The 16,027-nt window shown below is 36.1% G+C and overlaps 1 protein-coding gene across 1 annotated transcript; it reads left to right on the top strand.

The window, feature by feature from the left end:
• The first annotated feature begins 2,673 nt into the window (after window positions 1-2,673).
• On the top strand, window positions 2,674-13,687 carry LOC141428166 (allantoinase-like). Its single transcript, XM_074087962.1, has 10 exons — window positions 2,674-2,968; window positions 6,870-7,021; window positions 8,364-8,478; window positions 9,204-9,350; window positions 10,040-10,100; window positions 10,537-10,630; window positions 10,946-11,159; window positions 11,584-11,713; window positions 12,764-12,969; window positions 13,537-13,687. Exons 1-10 carry the CDS (start codon window positions 2,813-2,815, stop codon window positions 13,663-13,665), a joined length of 1,404 nt encoding a protein of 467 aa, XP_073944063.1. The 5' UTR covers window positions 2,674-2,812; the 3' UTR covers window positions 13,666-13,687.
• Window positions 13,688-16,027: the final 2,340 nt, after the last annotated feature.

Raw genomic sequence — 16,027 nt, 5'->3', positions numbered from 1 at the left:
TGATATGCGGTTCTGTTCTGTTATAAACTTGCAAAACTTTTCAAAGTTACCGTAAAAAGTTATGTAAAGAATAACCATCAGTACAAAACAAACCTTACTGTAATAATATTACGCTTCTTTATCTTTTTCTAATTTTAATACAATATGACTTTATGTCATGATACAAATAAAACAAAATCAGCATTTTCGAATTCTTCCATCGTTAATTTAAATTGAGAACACCCCGCCTTAACACACTACTTTTATTTGGAAGTATATAGAGCTGTTGTTATACTGTATCTACTTCTCTTGGGTATGTCAAATGAATTTTTTTGGTCTTCTTTCGTTTAATATTTTTTAATGTACTTTGCGAAATCCCCGTTGCTTCTATAACTCGGTCTTGAACCTTATTAATTTACGATCAATACTTTTCTTAAAACTATCAGCTTCTTTACAAAATATTTATATACATTATAAACAATTTCTCGTGATTGGCGATTTATATAAATATTACCCTGTTTAAGTTGACTCGCCATGGAAATCAATTTCCGAAAAATAACAAACTAAATAAATATGCAAGTGGTGGTTTTAAGTGCTCTATATAAATCAATGAAAATAAAACGAGTGCACTCTTCGCGTGATGGATTGCTACTAAGTCAAAAAGACAATTGTCATATTCTACTAACGAAGCCTTCCGATTTCCCCCGAAACCCGAATGTTTTTCTAAGAGCTCACGGATTGTATTTTGTCTTTGTCAGTTGTACTTCGACGTTTTTAAAAGATAATCAAACTGACAGTAAAACGGCCAGTACTTATTCATATTCAATTATCTAGATGTACTTAGTAAGCAAGCAACCTCACTAAAACATTTAATTGGCGCATGTTGTATTGGTAAATTTTAGACTGGGCGCAATAAAAAAGGATTTAAGAACACAAACACAACCTGATTTAAAACATAGTGTAATCGATTCTACTCTCGATTCTGAGCAAACTACTTTCTGGTTTTCAGTTATTTAATTAACACCTTGTATATTTCCTCATCCATATTACTTATTATTGTTAATGAGTTATTAATAGTTATCGGTTTGATATACGACTTGAGGTTAAGTTTAGGCAGTATTATACTCACACGGGGCCTGTATTGGTATTTTAAATATTTATGCAGTTTGATCATTTTTAACCGACTTCAAAAAAAGGAGGAGAATTCGGTTGTATTTCTTTTTATGTTTGTTACCTCAAAACTCCGTCATTTATGAAACGATTTGAAAAAATGTTTGCGTTCGTATAGGAATGCCTTCAATTAGGTCCCATTAGCACCAAATCAGGACCTGATGATCGGATCCTACGGAAATCGAGGGAACTCTTCAAATATTGTAGGGACACCTATGGTTAATTGGATATACCTATTTAGTATAACTGGTGCATTTACTCTTTTGCAGTTGAGTCCATCGGAGTTACTACTCATAAACAAGTATTTCACGGGTTGAATTTAAAAAAAGCGATCTTTCGTAAAAGGTGACGAGCAGTTGACATTAAACTATTGTATCTTAGATTATTTACACTAAAAAGCGTGAATAAAAAATTATAACAAGAAATTGAACCGACTACAGAAAAACCATGAAAATAATTTATACCTACCAGTCTGAAGTCGGTGGCTCAGCACGAGCCAGCAGGAGTGAATGATGCCCAATATCTAGTAGGTATATAGGTGAGGTAGACGACTGTAGGTCTACTCCTACAGGCTCGTGCTGAGGCACCACTTCAGACTGGTAGAAAATTATTTTCATGGTTTTTTGTAGTCGGTTTAATTTTTTGTCATATTTTTTTTTTAAATACTTAGGTCGTAATACCTTTTTAAACCTTTTTCAACTTATTAAGTCTATGGAAGGTAAACGTTATATTGTGTCATAAATACATAACTTTTGATTAGTACCAAAATAGAGCAAATATCTACCTAGTTAGGTTTTTAATGAAATCTAACTATAATAATTGCGATCCAATTAGCAACAAAAGTAGTGGGGTTAGCACTGCATTGGTTCAATGTTAAGGCCATCTATGATAATCTGCCCTTTGAAGATGGCCTAGAGGAAACCGGTCGGGTCTGTGTTTCCTTTTGTTTGCCGTATGTTTTGAACGAAACAAGTGTTGTGCATATTTGTAGAGCGCAGGAGCGACGGGAGCATCCCGCGAGTCAAGTTCAAGGCGGGCCATTGGCATTCATTGGGGCATCCGTCACCCCCGGTGTCGGACGCCCACGTTGCCTCCTCAGATTCAAATTTGACGTGTAATTAAATTCAAAAGGTCTATTGTAATTCGATAATAGCGATGACAAGAAGTTTTTATGCGAAAGGAAAAACCTACTCCCAGGGTCGGGACTTAGTATGAGACAGGACATGAGCGATTCTTATTATAAGTAGTTATCCGATGGCAGCGTGAAACGACCAGAATAGAGACTTATTTAATTACCAAGCTAAAGTATCCAACACTCTTAAATAATCAATAAATTACTCCTCAGAGTATAAATGGATTTATTATTATTATAAGTAATTTCAAGAACCTATTTTTTATTATGATTCCCACGTTTATATCAATCCGTGCACGATTTCGATAGCAAAACACAGATCTAGGTTACATGGTAACGTTTCAACAGGCGTCTATTTTATCAGTGTTATCGAGCTGTTTGCTTACAAATACACCAAATAAGTGCCGGCTGTGTGATAATAGATTCTGTTAAAGATCCATTGTGAGATCAATAGTTCAGTTTTAGTTTCCAGTACGCTTGCGTTAGTCATTCGGTGCGCTTGTCGCTATTAATAAATTTTGCACGTAAGTTATGGGAAGTCGCCAGTTGTTTCTGAGCAGACGGGTTGTGACGGAGGCTGGAGTGTCGGACGGAGCTGTACTTGTTGATGAAGATGGCATCATTGAAGAGCTACTCACACGAGAGGAGGCTAATCAACTCATTGCCAACAGCGATGGAAAGATAAAGGTACACAGTAGAACAATCGAACCATTATACATAATAGCAGTAGTTTTCATATGTTCGCGACTTTAAATCTGTCATGAAACTGGTTTTACATTTATATTAACAACTAGCGACTCGCCCCGGCTTCGCACGGGCAAAGTAAAAAAAACGGCCAAGAGCGAGTCGGGCTCCCGTACGAAGGGTTTTGTAACATTAGACATTAGCAAAAAAACGGCAAAAAAAACACGTTTTCTATATGGGAGCCCCCTTAAATATTTACTTTATTTTAATTCAATTATTTATTTTGAAAGTACATTTATACAAATAAATATTCTGAGAATATTTCAAGCAACTACCTGTTGCCGTTATTAATATCTAGCAAAAAACGGCAAAAAATAAAACACTTTTGTTGCTGTTTTTAGTATTTTTTGTTATAGCGGCCATAGAAATACATCATCTGTGAAAATGTCAACTGTCTAGCTATCACTGTTCATGAGATACAGCCTAGTGACAGACAGACAGACGGACAGAAGAGTCTTAGTAATAGGGTCCCGTTCTTGTTACCCTTTGGGCACAGAACTCTAAAAAGGTCTCTAATCTATTGGACTTCACACATTTTTCAGCTTAATTTCCCAAAAACTACCTACACTACACCCGACCCGCGCGAAGCCGGGGTACGCCGGGCGCGTCAACGTAGAGTAAATGCATTTTTTGGTTAGATTGATATTTTTAATTTCGTAATATCTTTTAAATAGAATGTCCAATTTGAATAATTGTAAAAGTAATCTACAGGTATTAAAACCATCTTGAATATAAAATTATTTATTTGGATAAGGATTAATACATGTATTGTATGGATAACATGGTCTGATTTTAGTCGGCATATCTGTCAACTTTTAAAATGTAAAAAAGTAGTTATAGGGTCATAACTACAATAGTTGAACATATGGTATCGCGAAGTTTTTTGTAGATTTTGATATATTCTTTAATATCGTAAAACATTTTTTGTTCTATCATCAATAGTTTCCACAGCGCATGCGATGAAAGATGTTTTATGGCAACTTTTTTTACACTGACTTACATTATTGAAGTTTTAGTACGGAACCGTATTTTTTTCTGGTAATAAATATAGCCTATGGCACTTTTGAATAATTTTGCATTCTAATAGTGTTTTTTTTTTTAAAATCGGTCCAGTGGTTTTTGAGTTAATTTGTAACAAACATCCAAAAATCCAAATCTTTCCTCTTTAAATATAATATACATAGTACCGCTTTGCTTAGTTTGGGACTAGGTCAATTGGTTTCAAGTGTCCCATGATATTTATTTAATTATAATATTAGTATGGATATAGAAAGGTAGGTTTGTAGATCATTTCATTGGGTAAAAACAGTAAGGTCGCCATAACAGCCTTGAAGAACCTAAATTAGAAACAGGTAGTGCCGATACAAAAATACAAAAACACAGTTCCATGCTATGACTATGTATACGGCTCATTTAACAAGTTTGCTCTAATTAAAACACCTGAAATGGTACCGACGTGGACGTCATACTTGCACAAGGACACTATAGTAAATAGGTAGGTTATCATCGGTTATTTATCTAATAATTTTTATTGGCAGTATGTCCTCGTATAGTCGAAGAAACCAAATCATGTCCAGGGTGGACCTTTTCTAAAAATGTCAAGGTGACATTCAACATATACCCAGGTCTCAGGTACATCTAGTCTAGGTACCAAAGACTTAGTTTCTTTGAATGGCTCTACTTACTAAGGACTTTTAAAGGCTAATTTACTTTGAGCTCTATCTACTATTAGAACGAATTGCTAAGAAACGCTTACAAAGATTTCTACTGCGGAATAGTACAAACACGGGGAACCATTATAAACGTTCCACACATATTGTAGGTAAATATTATGTACGTACTGGTAGGTGCATAATACGGTATTTGACAACTCCTGATTTTGCCATATCTTAATATTATTATGAAAATATAGATATACAGATATACAGGTTGAAAATTGGATTTATAGTGATTTTTTGAAAAATCTATATACCTGTCTCTTTCTCAAACGCTTTTCTCTATGCAGCAAGTATGGCGGTACTGGCGTGTGACGTCACATGCCAGTATGTCTTTCTCTGTCTAATCTTGAATTTCAAACCTGTATAATGTGGCGTTTTTGTAGTTTTATAGGTAGAAAATTTATTAGCTAGCGTGGGTGATAAATAAGCTCAAGACCAAAATTAAAATTCACAAAATTTATTCCAATTAAGTAATGCTCCGGCTAGGTCGCGGGTAGTAGAATCTACGAGTTGAGCGCACTGAATTTAAATAGCAAAGGTACAGGTCCCGGTATGGGTTCACTTCCCTGCGCACGACGATCTCGCCGCTGACGGGGCTCGTGGAGGTGAAATTTGTAATCCCGGTGTTTCGGGGTGAGGTCCCGGAACGGCAGTTCGACAGGGCAGCTGACACGTTCGGCTCAGGTATGATCCCCAGACTTGGTCCCTGGAAATCCCGCAATTTGGCCGTTCATAAAAAGTCCGGATTCCAGTTAGTGACTGCGACATCGGATTTTTTTCGATGAAATGTTTCTAGCTGGATGTTTGCGGATACGGGTTAAGTGAACCCCCAAGCACTAATTAGCAATCCTTGATGTGGCAGTCACAAATAATATCCTCGTTTACAAGCACAGACAGAAGGTGAAATATCTATTACAAAAAGAAGCACTTAGTTGGCCAAAAGCATTGTGATCCAATTTAGATGTATTTGTAAGATAATAAGGTAATTAATTACATAGCATGGATCAACAATTAGTAGATATTCTGTTTAGCTGCATTAATATTTTCAATATGAGGGTAGGTCAAATTTCTAGAATGTTCATTAGTACATAGTATTACAAAGCTTTGTCAAGCGGCTATGTTTAATTAAGTGGCTGAGATTGATAAAAACAGTAACGCTAAATAAAATAGAATTTAAGATTTTCAACAATAATCGTTTAAATAAACCGACCAACCCAGCCGGTATCAATATGAATATTTTAAATAAAACAAGCATCAAACCTAACTCACATCCAGGCAATTTTTTAAATTAGAATAAATAATAATTTTACTAACATTTATAATCATTATTTGTAGGAGGGTAGCTTGATGTTCTAGACTAGACGGAACGCAAGTACTACGAAGCGTTATTTACAAGCAGCGTCGTTATGCGGATGAAATGATTGCACTAGACGATTTACTAAATCTAAAAAACACACAAATAAGCATGCAATGCGAATTACAATTGTAAGCTAGAATGTTTGTCTTACGAAGATAATAAATGTTCGCAACACTCACCCGACTCGGGGAAACACTTCACTTGATTTTATTTGTGGAATAAATAAATTTGAATGGCGAAATATTAATTAACTAATTTACATATTCTATTTTCTTTTTGGTGTTTGTTGGTGGCTGCTGCACGGCAAAGTAATCTGCTCCGCTCCTGTCGCAAACACATCGCCTCGCATCACCGTTATTATTTATTAAATCCGTGTGACGTAGCTCATTGTTAAGCCGACCGGTTTTATCTAATACGAAAACGCTGCGCGCTTTCTGCTTCTTTGTAAATATTTATTTTTAGTTTGTTATTTTTTTTTATAAAAAATTCTAGTACAATTGTGTATTCGTTTTTGTATTGTTAGTAATTAGAATTAAATAGTTATTTGTAGAAATAAAATTACTTGATTTTTTTTTTATCTCACATTTATGAGTTAATTAATGTTTTTACATTAAAAAAACGATTGATGTAGTACAAAGGAGCAGATCTGCTACAATAACTTTGTAATTTGTAAAGGTAGCTTAAAAATTGTTTTTCTATTCGATAACAGGCATTGTGTAGTTTTAATTTATAAAACATATATACAAAATAGTCAAATACCGTATTGCAGGTGGTGGACGGCGGCGACCAAGCGCTCTTGGCCGGGGTGGTAGATTCCCATGTGCACGTGAATGAGCCGGGGCGGACGGCGTGGGAGGGGTTCCGTACCGCCACCAACGCGGCCGCGGCCGGCGGCATCACCACCATCGTGGACATGCCTTTGTAAGAAACAGCTTAATATATTCTTAATCTGTCTCTGAAGACGCGCGTCTTTAAGTCTAGCTAGCCTGGTGACATGACATACAGGTTCCTTCTAATTTAGGCATCAGTCTTCGCCATTCAGGTCCTGTATTTACTTAGGAAATTTATTTTTTACAAAATTTTATTTTACTTCACCTCGTGTAGGTACTTTGTTTATTTGTTTCGAATCTTGCAGGTTAATTTTTTTCAGTTACAGTGGTCCTACAGTGGTTGGATGAAATTTGGTATAAATATATGTAGATTGGATGACAATACAAGTAGGTACAGTCAGCAAGGAAAGCTTATAGTATAAAAATGTTTTTTACCAAAACAATTTTTAGGTGCGTAATTTTTAAGTAAATAAATACTGGTAATATAGCATAATTTTGCCATGGTATTTAATTACTAACCTCTATTAAATGTTTTATTTAACAATAGCAATTAATGCCCGATAATTATTTAATAACGTTTTGTAAATTTAAAAAAAACAAATATCTTAAGTTAATAAAGGAACATAAGTACAAAGGAACACTTGAATTCAGAAACATTTATTTTACAAATACAAAATTTTATTTATTACACAAAACTAACGAATTATCTTGCAACTCTGAGACCACATTTTTTAGTATCTTATTGGTAGTAGTAAATTAACGATTGTTTCGATAAACTCTTCGCTATCTGTCTCTAATTACTAATTACCCAGGTGATATTGATATTATTTCCTCTTGCATTTTATAGCTCTGGTTCAGCTTTTCTTATCGACGTTTATTATTTTATTATTTATTTTTACATATTAAATAAGTAGGTATACGTATAATGTAAGGTTTTTATACTTGATTGACTGATAAAATAATGCAATGTGTACCTAAAAGACTATTACATATCACGTCGTTTCTCGCTTTATGCTTTTTTTTTCACATAGAGACGTAGAGAACTGACCTTAACTGGTGTCAATGCGCTAAATAGTTTTGATAGTTTGGTACGACAAAGTCCTAAAGCTTTCAACGTTTTCGCATGTAATATTGTATAGAAGAAAAATGTAGATATAATGCTTTGCTTTCGAGAAATCTGGAATTTATACAACTAGATCCCAAGTGTTAATGAATTATCGTATTATGACGTTGACTTATAAAGATTCATATCACTACTATCACTATCACAGTCATATCACAATATTTCAAAGATTTAATAAGTACGATAATTGATTGACACCTACGTGAGTAATATTGTTGCTCTCGACTGTACCCGATGACTAATCATAGTTCACTACATCTGTGCAATCCTATACTCATGTATTGAGCCAAACTGTTTTTGTAATTTGCAGAAATTCCATTCCTCCAACGACAACAGTAGAGAATCTGAAAGCTAAAGCTGATTCTGCCAAGGGCAATGTATACGTCGACGTTGGCTTCTGGGGAGGTGTTGTCCCTGGAAACCAGGTAAGCATGACGTTATTAAGCGTACTTATTGTTACTAAATATTAAAAACTGGCCCAAAATAGGGTTGCGAAGCCATTACGAAAAAATTAAGTAATATTTTTCGTATTTTATACGGAATCTTCTAAGTTTAGGTATATTTTATACCTTAGGCTGCTATTTATGCTTAAACTACTAATAATTCTCAAGCAAACTTAGCCGATATAGTTTTCCTTGAAAGTTTGATACTTTTACTACCATCCTGAATTTTTTCAAATTTTTCCAACCACCGGTTTAGATTTTAGGCGGCCAACCATCCTACCCTATAGTGTGTGGTATCCAACAATACCACCCCCCTTTTCGTTTATGGGAGGTACCCTAAAAATTTTTTTTAAAATTTTTGTTGTACCATTTTGTCGGCATAGTTTACATATATATGTATCTGTGCAAAATTACAGCTTTCTAGCATTGATAGCCCTCAGCAAAGCCGCGGACGGACGGACAGACAGACAGACAGACATGGCGAAACTATAAGGGTTCCGTTTTTGCTATTTTGGCTTCGGAACCCTAAAAATTGAGTAACAAGTTATTGCACAGTTACATTGTCGCTTTAACGCGTTGAACAAATGAACATTTCCTATGGCGTTGGCCTCTCACAATCGTTGTTAACGCGACATGTCACTGTAACTAAAGTCTCTATCAAGAATTAGTTCTGTACTTATGTTATTATTCTGTGATGCTGTCTTCAGGATTCACTAAAGGCGCTGGTGAAGGCGGGTGTGATAGGCTTCAAATGCTTCCTCTGTCCAAGCGGCGTGGATGAATTCCCAAATGTGGATGCCGAGGACCTAGAGAAGGCTTTCGCTGCTCTGGAAGGAACGGAGTCCTTACTTGCGGTTTGTTTTTATTTTAATGCACCGTCTCATCTAGTACATTTAATTAACTTAAAATATTTTTGTTTAACAGATCGATACGGCTAAAGTTACAAAAATATGTAGGTATACACGACTTTATTGACTTAACATTAAGGTCGTGTACGTACGTATTGTTACTTTGTGGCTGTACCTATCGATATTTTTGTAGTTGACTGTTCCTATCTAAAATTTAATAGGTGTGAGTGAACTTTCTGTTTAAAACGTCCTGCGCGAAATTCCTGTACTGGACCCTGTACCACAAACATTATAAGTGCTACCAATCGACATAAGTAATTGTTATCTTTCTCATACAAACAAAAACTGTAACTTATAACGTATACATGTGGTATTGGGGCATCGTGGATCAAATTTATTAAGAACGAAACAGATTCTTTATTTACGTAGGTATGTTTTAGATGTATTATAATAATCACATGCAATTAACATTCTCGAAAAGTTTCGAAACTTGTTTTCGATAAATTCAAGTGCTGTATTTTATTACAATTATAAAAATACATAACTTTAGTACAGTTAATTTGTAAAATGGCAAGAGCTATTCCACTCTCCTGTAGTCGTTATGGACTCTTTATACCTTTTAGGCTTATACTGTGACAATTAGGTTGAACATTCTATTTGTTTAATGCACTGATGTTTTATTCACTAATCTGCAGTTCCATGCTGAGATGGAAGACGATAAAGACAAAAATGGCAGCAAGAAAAAGAAGAAAAAGGGTAACTATATATGTTCTCATAATCATTTATATCTAATATCTAAGGCGTATTATAAAGTTAATGATTATAATCATGGATATTTGGAAATAATTTCGATCCGCATTAGCGATCCCATCAAATAGCGAACCTACTTACTGTGTTAAAAATAAAGTTGTGTTAAATACTTGTGATGTATAGATATCATTTAATAATATTGTCAATCTGTTTAAAAAAAATATACCTCGTTGAGTTTCTTGCCGGATTCTACTCAACAGTGGTTTTTCCGAACCGGTGGTAGATTTTTTTTGACATTCAAAAGTGCTTGTTATAGCCTAAATTGAATAAAGATATTTTGACTTTGACTATGAAAATTTATTAATACCTTTTATGTGACTCTACCAATAATTTTTGCAAGTTAAGTTAATTTACGAAGTCTGATGGGCGTACTGTTTTACAGACCCTGAAGAGTACACAACTTATCTCGAGTCGCGCCCACCTACAATGGAATTGAATGCCATCTCGCTAATAACGAGTTTGCTGATTAATACAAAGTAAGTTTTAACGATAGAAATTTAATTTTAAACCAGTAACTCGCATTTACGGATCATGCAACATCATCAATCGGGTATGGATTCCCCGACAGTTTGTGTGAAAACACCTTTTTTGCCCTAACCTAGATGTTTGTTTTTTTCACTGCTCCAAGGGGCAGCAAGACCTGAGTACTTGATATTAATTGCAGCTTGTCTAGAGTGAAGGGTCTTGACAGACGGCCGGACATTAAAGTGTTTCTACAAGCCTTCCGTTTTTGCCGACTGACTGAGGTAGTCTGGTGAAGCCTTGTTCATATCAACCGCTATTGTCTCTAGCGTGCGTGTGCACATAGTCCACGTGTCGTCTGCCAGCGTGGTGCCGCTCCTGGACAAGGCCCGCGAGGCGCGGCGCGCAGCCGGCCACGCGGCCTGGCGCGCCGGCGTCACTGCCGAGACCTGCCACCACTACCTTACCTTCAGCGCTGACCAGATACCCCGTGGTCAGAGCGAGTACAAGTGCGCGCCGCCTATACGGGATCTAGATAACAAGGTGTGTTTGCCCAAACCAACCAGTTTTGCCCCATCACCATGGCGTGATGAGGGCATGTTGTCAGTTGGTTTGCGAATGTCCATCGAATCATTGACACTTAAGTTTAGCTATTGTTGATTGCTCTCATTATTAAGTACTTTCGTGATTACGTAGAAAGGTTGTGCCAAATAAGTGCGTGCCAATATAACGGCTTGATTAACTAATAAATTGAACTGATCTCCTATGGGTAGTTGTACTTAAAACTAAGGATTGAATCTATGTAATAAAACTACGTATGCTGTCTGTTCGGAATAGTAAAAGATGCAGGGGATCAGACTGGACTAAGCAGCTTAATTTGTTTTCTTTCAACTTCTCTAACAAATCTTCAAGTTACGCACTTATCAGCGTTATAGTTATCGAAAAATATTTTTCTTTAATGTTACAGGAGAAATTATGGGAATATTTATTAGAAGATAAGTTGGACCTTGTAGTATCTGATCACTCGCCTTGCACCCCTGATCTGAAGACTTCAAATAACATGGAAGCATGGGGTGGCATTTCTTCCGTCCAGTTTGGTTTGTATACATAATGGATGTAGGTACAGATACTCGATCGTTTTCAAAGGGTTCTTCCTTACCTTGACACCTTGACTTCAGTTTGCAAACATAAATCAAAATGAACTGAAATAAGTTTTTGGTAAAAATTTCATTTTTAATGCAAGCTTTTTTTGCTGACTGTACTTGTATTGTCACCCAAACTACATTTGCACACCAAATTTCAAGTCGATGCCATTAACCGTTGAAGTTGAGACTATCCTGGCCGGGCTACCTGGATGTCACTATACCAGATTATAGTATTGTCACGCAATCTACATAAGTATACCAAATTTCAAGTCAATCTAACTACTGGAAGTTGGTCGAATTTAACTTGCAAGCTTTGATTACAGACAGACAGACAACGGGACAGGTGAAACTAAATAAAAGCTTGTAAAACTTACTTTGCTCACCCGCGACCTTATGATAGCTACGTTTATGCAAGAAATGTGTGTTCATGCAGTTTCTCCACCTCCACACTGTAAGAACACACACAAACCCATCTATCACCACCACCACCACACTACAGTGACGCGTTTCGAACTTAACCAGAGCTCATCTTCAGAGCAACACAACCGTTCACCATGCTACCAGATGTTAGACTAACAAACCAAACCAAAGCAAACATTTTAATTTGTCACTGTAACTGTAACTCCCCAAGGACCCACTTTACTTTTCTCAAAAAAACTAGTATATTTGGCCCTTAGGCCCTTAACGCGACTTAACCCAAAAAAAAAAGATTTACTGTCATTTGGTGAACACACAGAATAAGTAATAGTACAAGTACAGAAGGCACGATTCTTATGCCTAAACGTCACTTTTGTACAGTCAAGGGCAAAGATATCGACACGGCCAAAGTTACAAAAATATGTATACACGACTTTATGCACTTAACATTAAGCCCGTGTATACATATTTTTTCTGTGGTATAATTTCGAGTTGTCAATTTTCCATTTGCACCAAATGACAGTAAATAAAAAAAAACATTGGAAGTTAATGCTTTTGATTTACCAATTTTTTCATCTTCCTCAGGCTTATCACTGTTCTGGACAGCGGCGAGTGCTCGGAAGTTGGAGCTCCCGTCTATCAGCAAGTACCTGAGCGCGGGCCCGGCGCGGCTGTGCGGCCTCCAGAACCGCAAGGGAGCCCTAAGGACAGGACTCGACGCTGATCTCGTGTTTTTCGACCCGGAGGCCACATTCACTGTCACTGCTGAATCAGTACGGCATAAAAATAAGGTACAGATTGAAGCGAAGTCATAAAATATTTTTTCACTTCTCATGCTCTTAAAATGTTACTTTAGTCTCTGCATATCGGGACTAAAGCTCCTTTTTATTCTCTAGGAATTAAAGTTTTTTTTTTTTTACGTTGGAAACCCCTTGGCGGCGCGGAGCTGGCGCTGCAAAGAGCGCAGACAGCGGTATCGGCAATTTTTGAAAAAATATTAGTTTTTCTTTTACAACGGCCGGTACTAGAATTACGAACATCGACTCATTAAAGCCCTCAGTCTTCGACTTCGGGCTTCTAATAGAGTCTCGTTCGTAATTCCTTATTTAACTCCCTTAAGACACAATGTATTATTACAAGAATCTGTGTTTTATCTATCTATTTTTTAATCATAACATCAACTATCGGTGATTTATGTCTAAGGGGCTGATTCGCCATCCATTGATTAGTGTCAACTGACGGTTAAATGTGATGTCGTCTCTATTTGTTTTGTTTGAATAGACGGAGACGGCATCACATTTAACCGTCAGTTAACACTAATCAATGGATGGTGAAACAGCGCCTAAATCTTGTTTCAGCTAACCCCGTACATAGGCAGGGAATTGCGGGGAGTAGTGAAACAAACGTATCTAAGAGGGCGCGTCATTTACGAGGACGGAGAGGTCACGGGCGAACCCAGGGGAAAGCTGTTGTTAAACGATTTCTGAATATAACTATTAAAAACCCTTACCTTGTCTTATTATTAAAAAAAACCCTTATTTGCACCTTTATCTATGGCGGAAAGGATAGTTGAAGAAAACGAACGGCAAACTATATTTTTTACCCAGAATCATTGGTAGGTAACTCGACCTATAGGTAGAGTCATTTACGATGACGCGTGCCTTGGTTCTTATTACAATGTCATTAATGTCTAATATTGACAAAATCACGCGTCTTCGTGGATGGCACTAGGTATATTCCTTTAAAGTTCTGCCTATACTTCTAAGTATATAAGTTTATACCTAGGTAAGTATTTATGAAAGAAAAAACGCTAAAGCTTATGAAATGTGGTAGTTATTCCGTAATTTTTACGCGAAGTATGATACATTTACTTTGAATATTCTATTATCAGGGTGTTACGTTCATGATTTATATTTTCAATAATGTAGAGAAACCACAATTTTTTTCAGATTGATTACAAGAAAAGAGTTAATGCATTATATAACCCAGCATTAACTGAGCACGAAACACTAATTTTGTATTACGTCTTATGTATAAGTAGGTTTATTTGTTTAGTATTCTATTATATATGTACTGTGTGGGAAAGTGAGTTTGATTGTTTGTTACGCTTTCACGCCGTAACTACTGCACCGATTCCTATGAAATTTTGCAAACGTCATATTATAAGTCCAGAATAAATAATAGGATATTTTTTATCCCGAAAAAAATTGCCCTTCCCAAGGGATGAGTTAGTGGCATCTGCCAAAGAAAATATCGTAAAATAAATTGTGAGAAGCTGTGGTGGCCTAGTGGTTTGACCTATCGTCTCTCAAGCAGAGGTTCGTGGGTTCAAACCCCAGCCCGCACCTCTGAGTTTTTCGAAATTCATGTGCAAAATTACATTTCAAATTTACCACAAGCTATACGGTGAATGAAAACATCGTGAGGAATCCTGCACACACCTGTGAAGTAATTCAATGGTATGTGTGAAGTTCCCAATCCGCACTGGGCCCGCGTGGGTACTACGGCCCAAGCCCTCTCATTCTGAGAGGAGGCCTGTGCCCAGCAGTGAGACGTAAATAGGCTGGGCTGATCGTTTACCTTTACTTGTCCGAATTTCATTTGCCCGAATTTCAATTGCCATACCAACGTTTGCCCTAAAATATATAGAACAGTGCTGTTTTCAGGATTTTTTTAAATGTCATCATATAGAATGCAGTGGTTAGGTTAGGTTAGTTTAATATCAACTCTAAAGAAATTAGTATTTCAGAAATAAATTACTTTATGGCAAATGAAAATTCTAGAAAACGATACATTCGGGCATATGAAGTTCGGGCAAACGATAGAGAACCCGGGATGATGATGATGATGATGATGAAATTGTGAGATGGTATCATGAAACTAGGAGCATTAAAAAATTAATAAATTATAGATCCCACTACGAAAGTTTCTACACAAGTCTGTTTGTTTGTTTGTTACCTCATCATCACGTCTAAACCGCTTTTTTTTTTCGTAGTCTACCTAGATTTCGGAAATTTCTGAAAACAGTTTGTAGTTCTACTTGCATGGTAATTTGAGGTACCTACCTATTGAGATAGAGCCACTTGTAAGATGAAAATATAAATCCCTTTTCTTTCTTATCCCGAGGGAATTTCACACTTTCTTAATACATCTCTAAAGTCCTTATAGAATTTGTCTGCCTATTTTCAAGTCTCTTAGTTCCAGTGGTTTAGTTGTGCGTTGTCTCTCTGTCTGTTAGTTAGACAGATATAATTTCAACACCGTTACTCTTTTGTAGCCCAGAGAATAATCATGCAATACAATGCAAATGTTCTTTATTGAACACCACAAAACAATACATTGAAATAACAAAAATAAAAATAAAACAATGTAAGCAATAGGTTTGCTTATCAGTTAGAAGCGATTTAAACTTAGTTATTGTTTACCTAACTACACTGCGACATCATAAACATTGTCCCTACGACATTGTACGTACCTACATACTTTAGATATTGGTTTACCTAAGCTAATAGGTAAGTTTGCAGGTATATAAAGAACTATAAACGTATTACGACAAAAACAAAGATGATAGTCGTTTTAGGCATGTAGATAATGTATAAAAAACAAATGTGTATAAATCTAAAACGAAATAGGTTACACGAATCAGACGTAACACGGTTAATAAAAGTGGATACTGTCATTCATCAGATAAACCTCAAAAATAGAGTTAACTAAGATCTTGAATAAGATGTGATTTAAGATACAAAATAAGATAATGTCAATATTACTTTATGTAGTACTTACTTAATACTAAGGTTTTGTTATCAGCACTTGATTTCAACTGCACTTATGCGGCACTACTCTACATTT

Source organism: Choristoneura fumiferana, chromosome 5, assembly GCF_025370935.1.
Source record: "Choristoneura fumiferana chromosome 5, NRCan_CFum_1, whole genome shotgun sequence".
Taxonomy (NCBI): domain Eukaryota; kingdom Metazoa; phylum Arthropoda; class Insecta; order Lepidoptera; family Tortricidae; genus Choristoneura; species Choristoneura fumiferana.
Note: the sequence above shows the minus strand (reverse complement) of the source record. Positions and strands in the feature narration are given on the sequence as shown.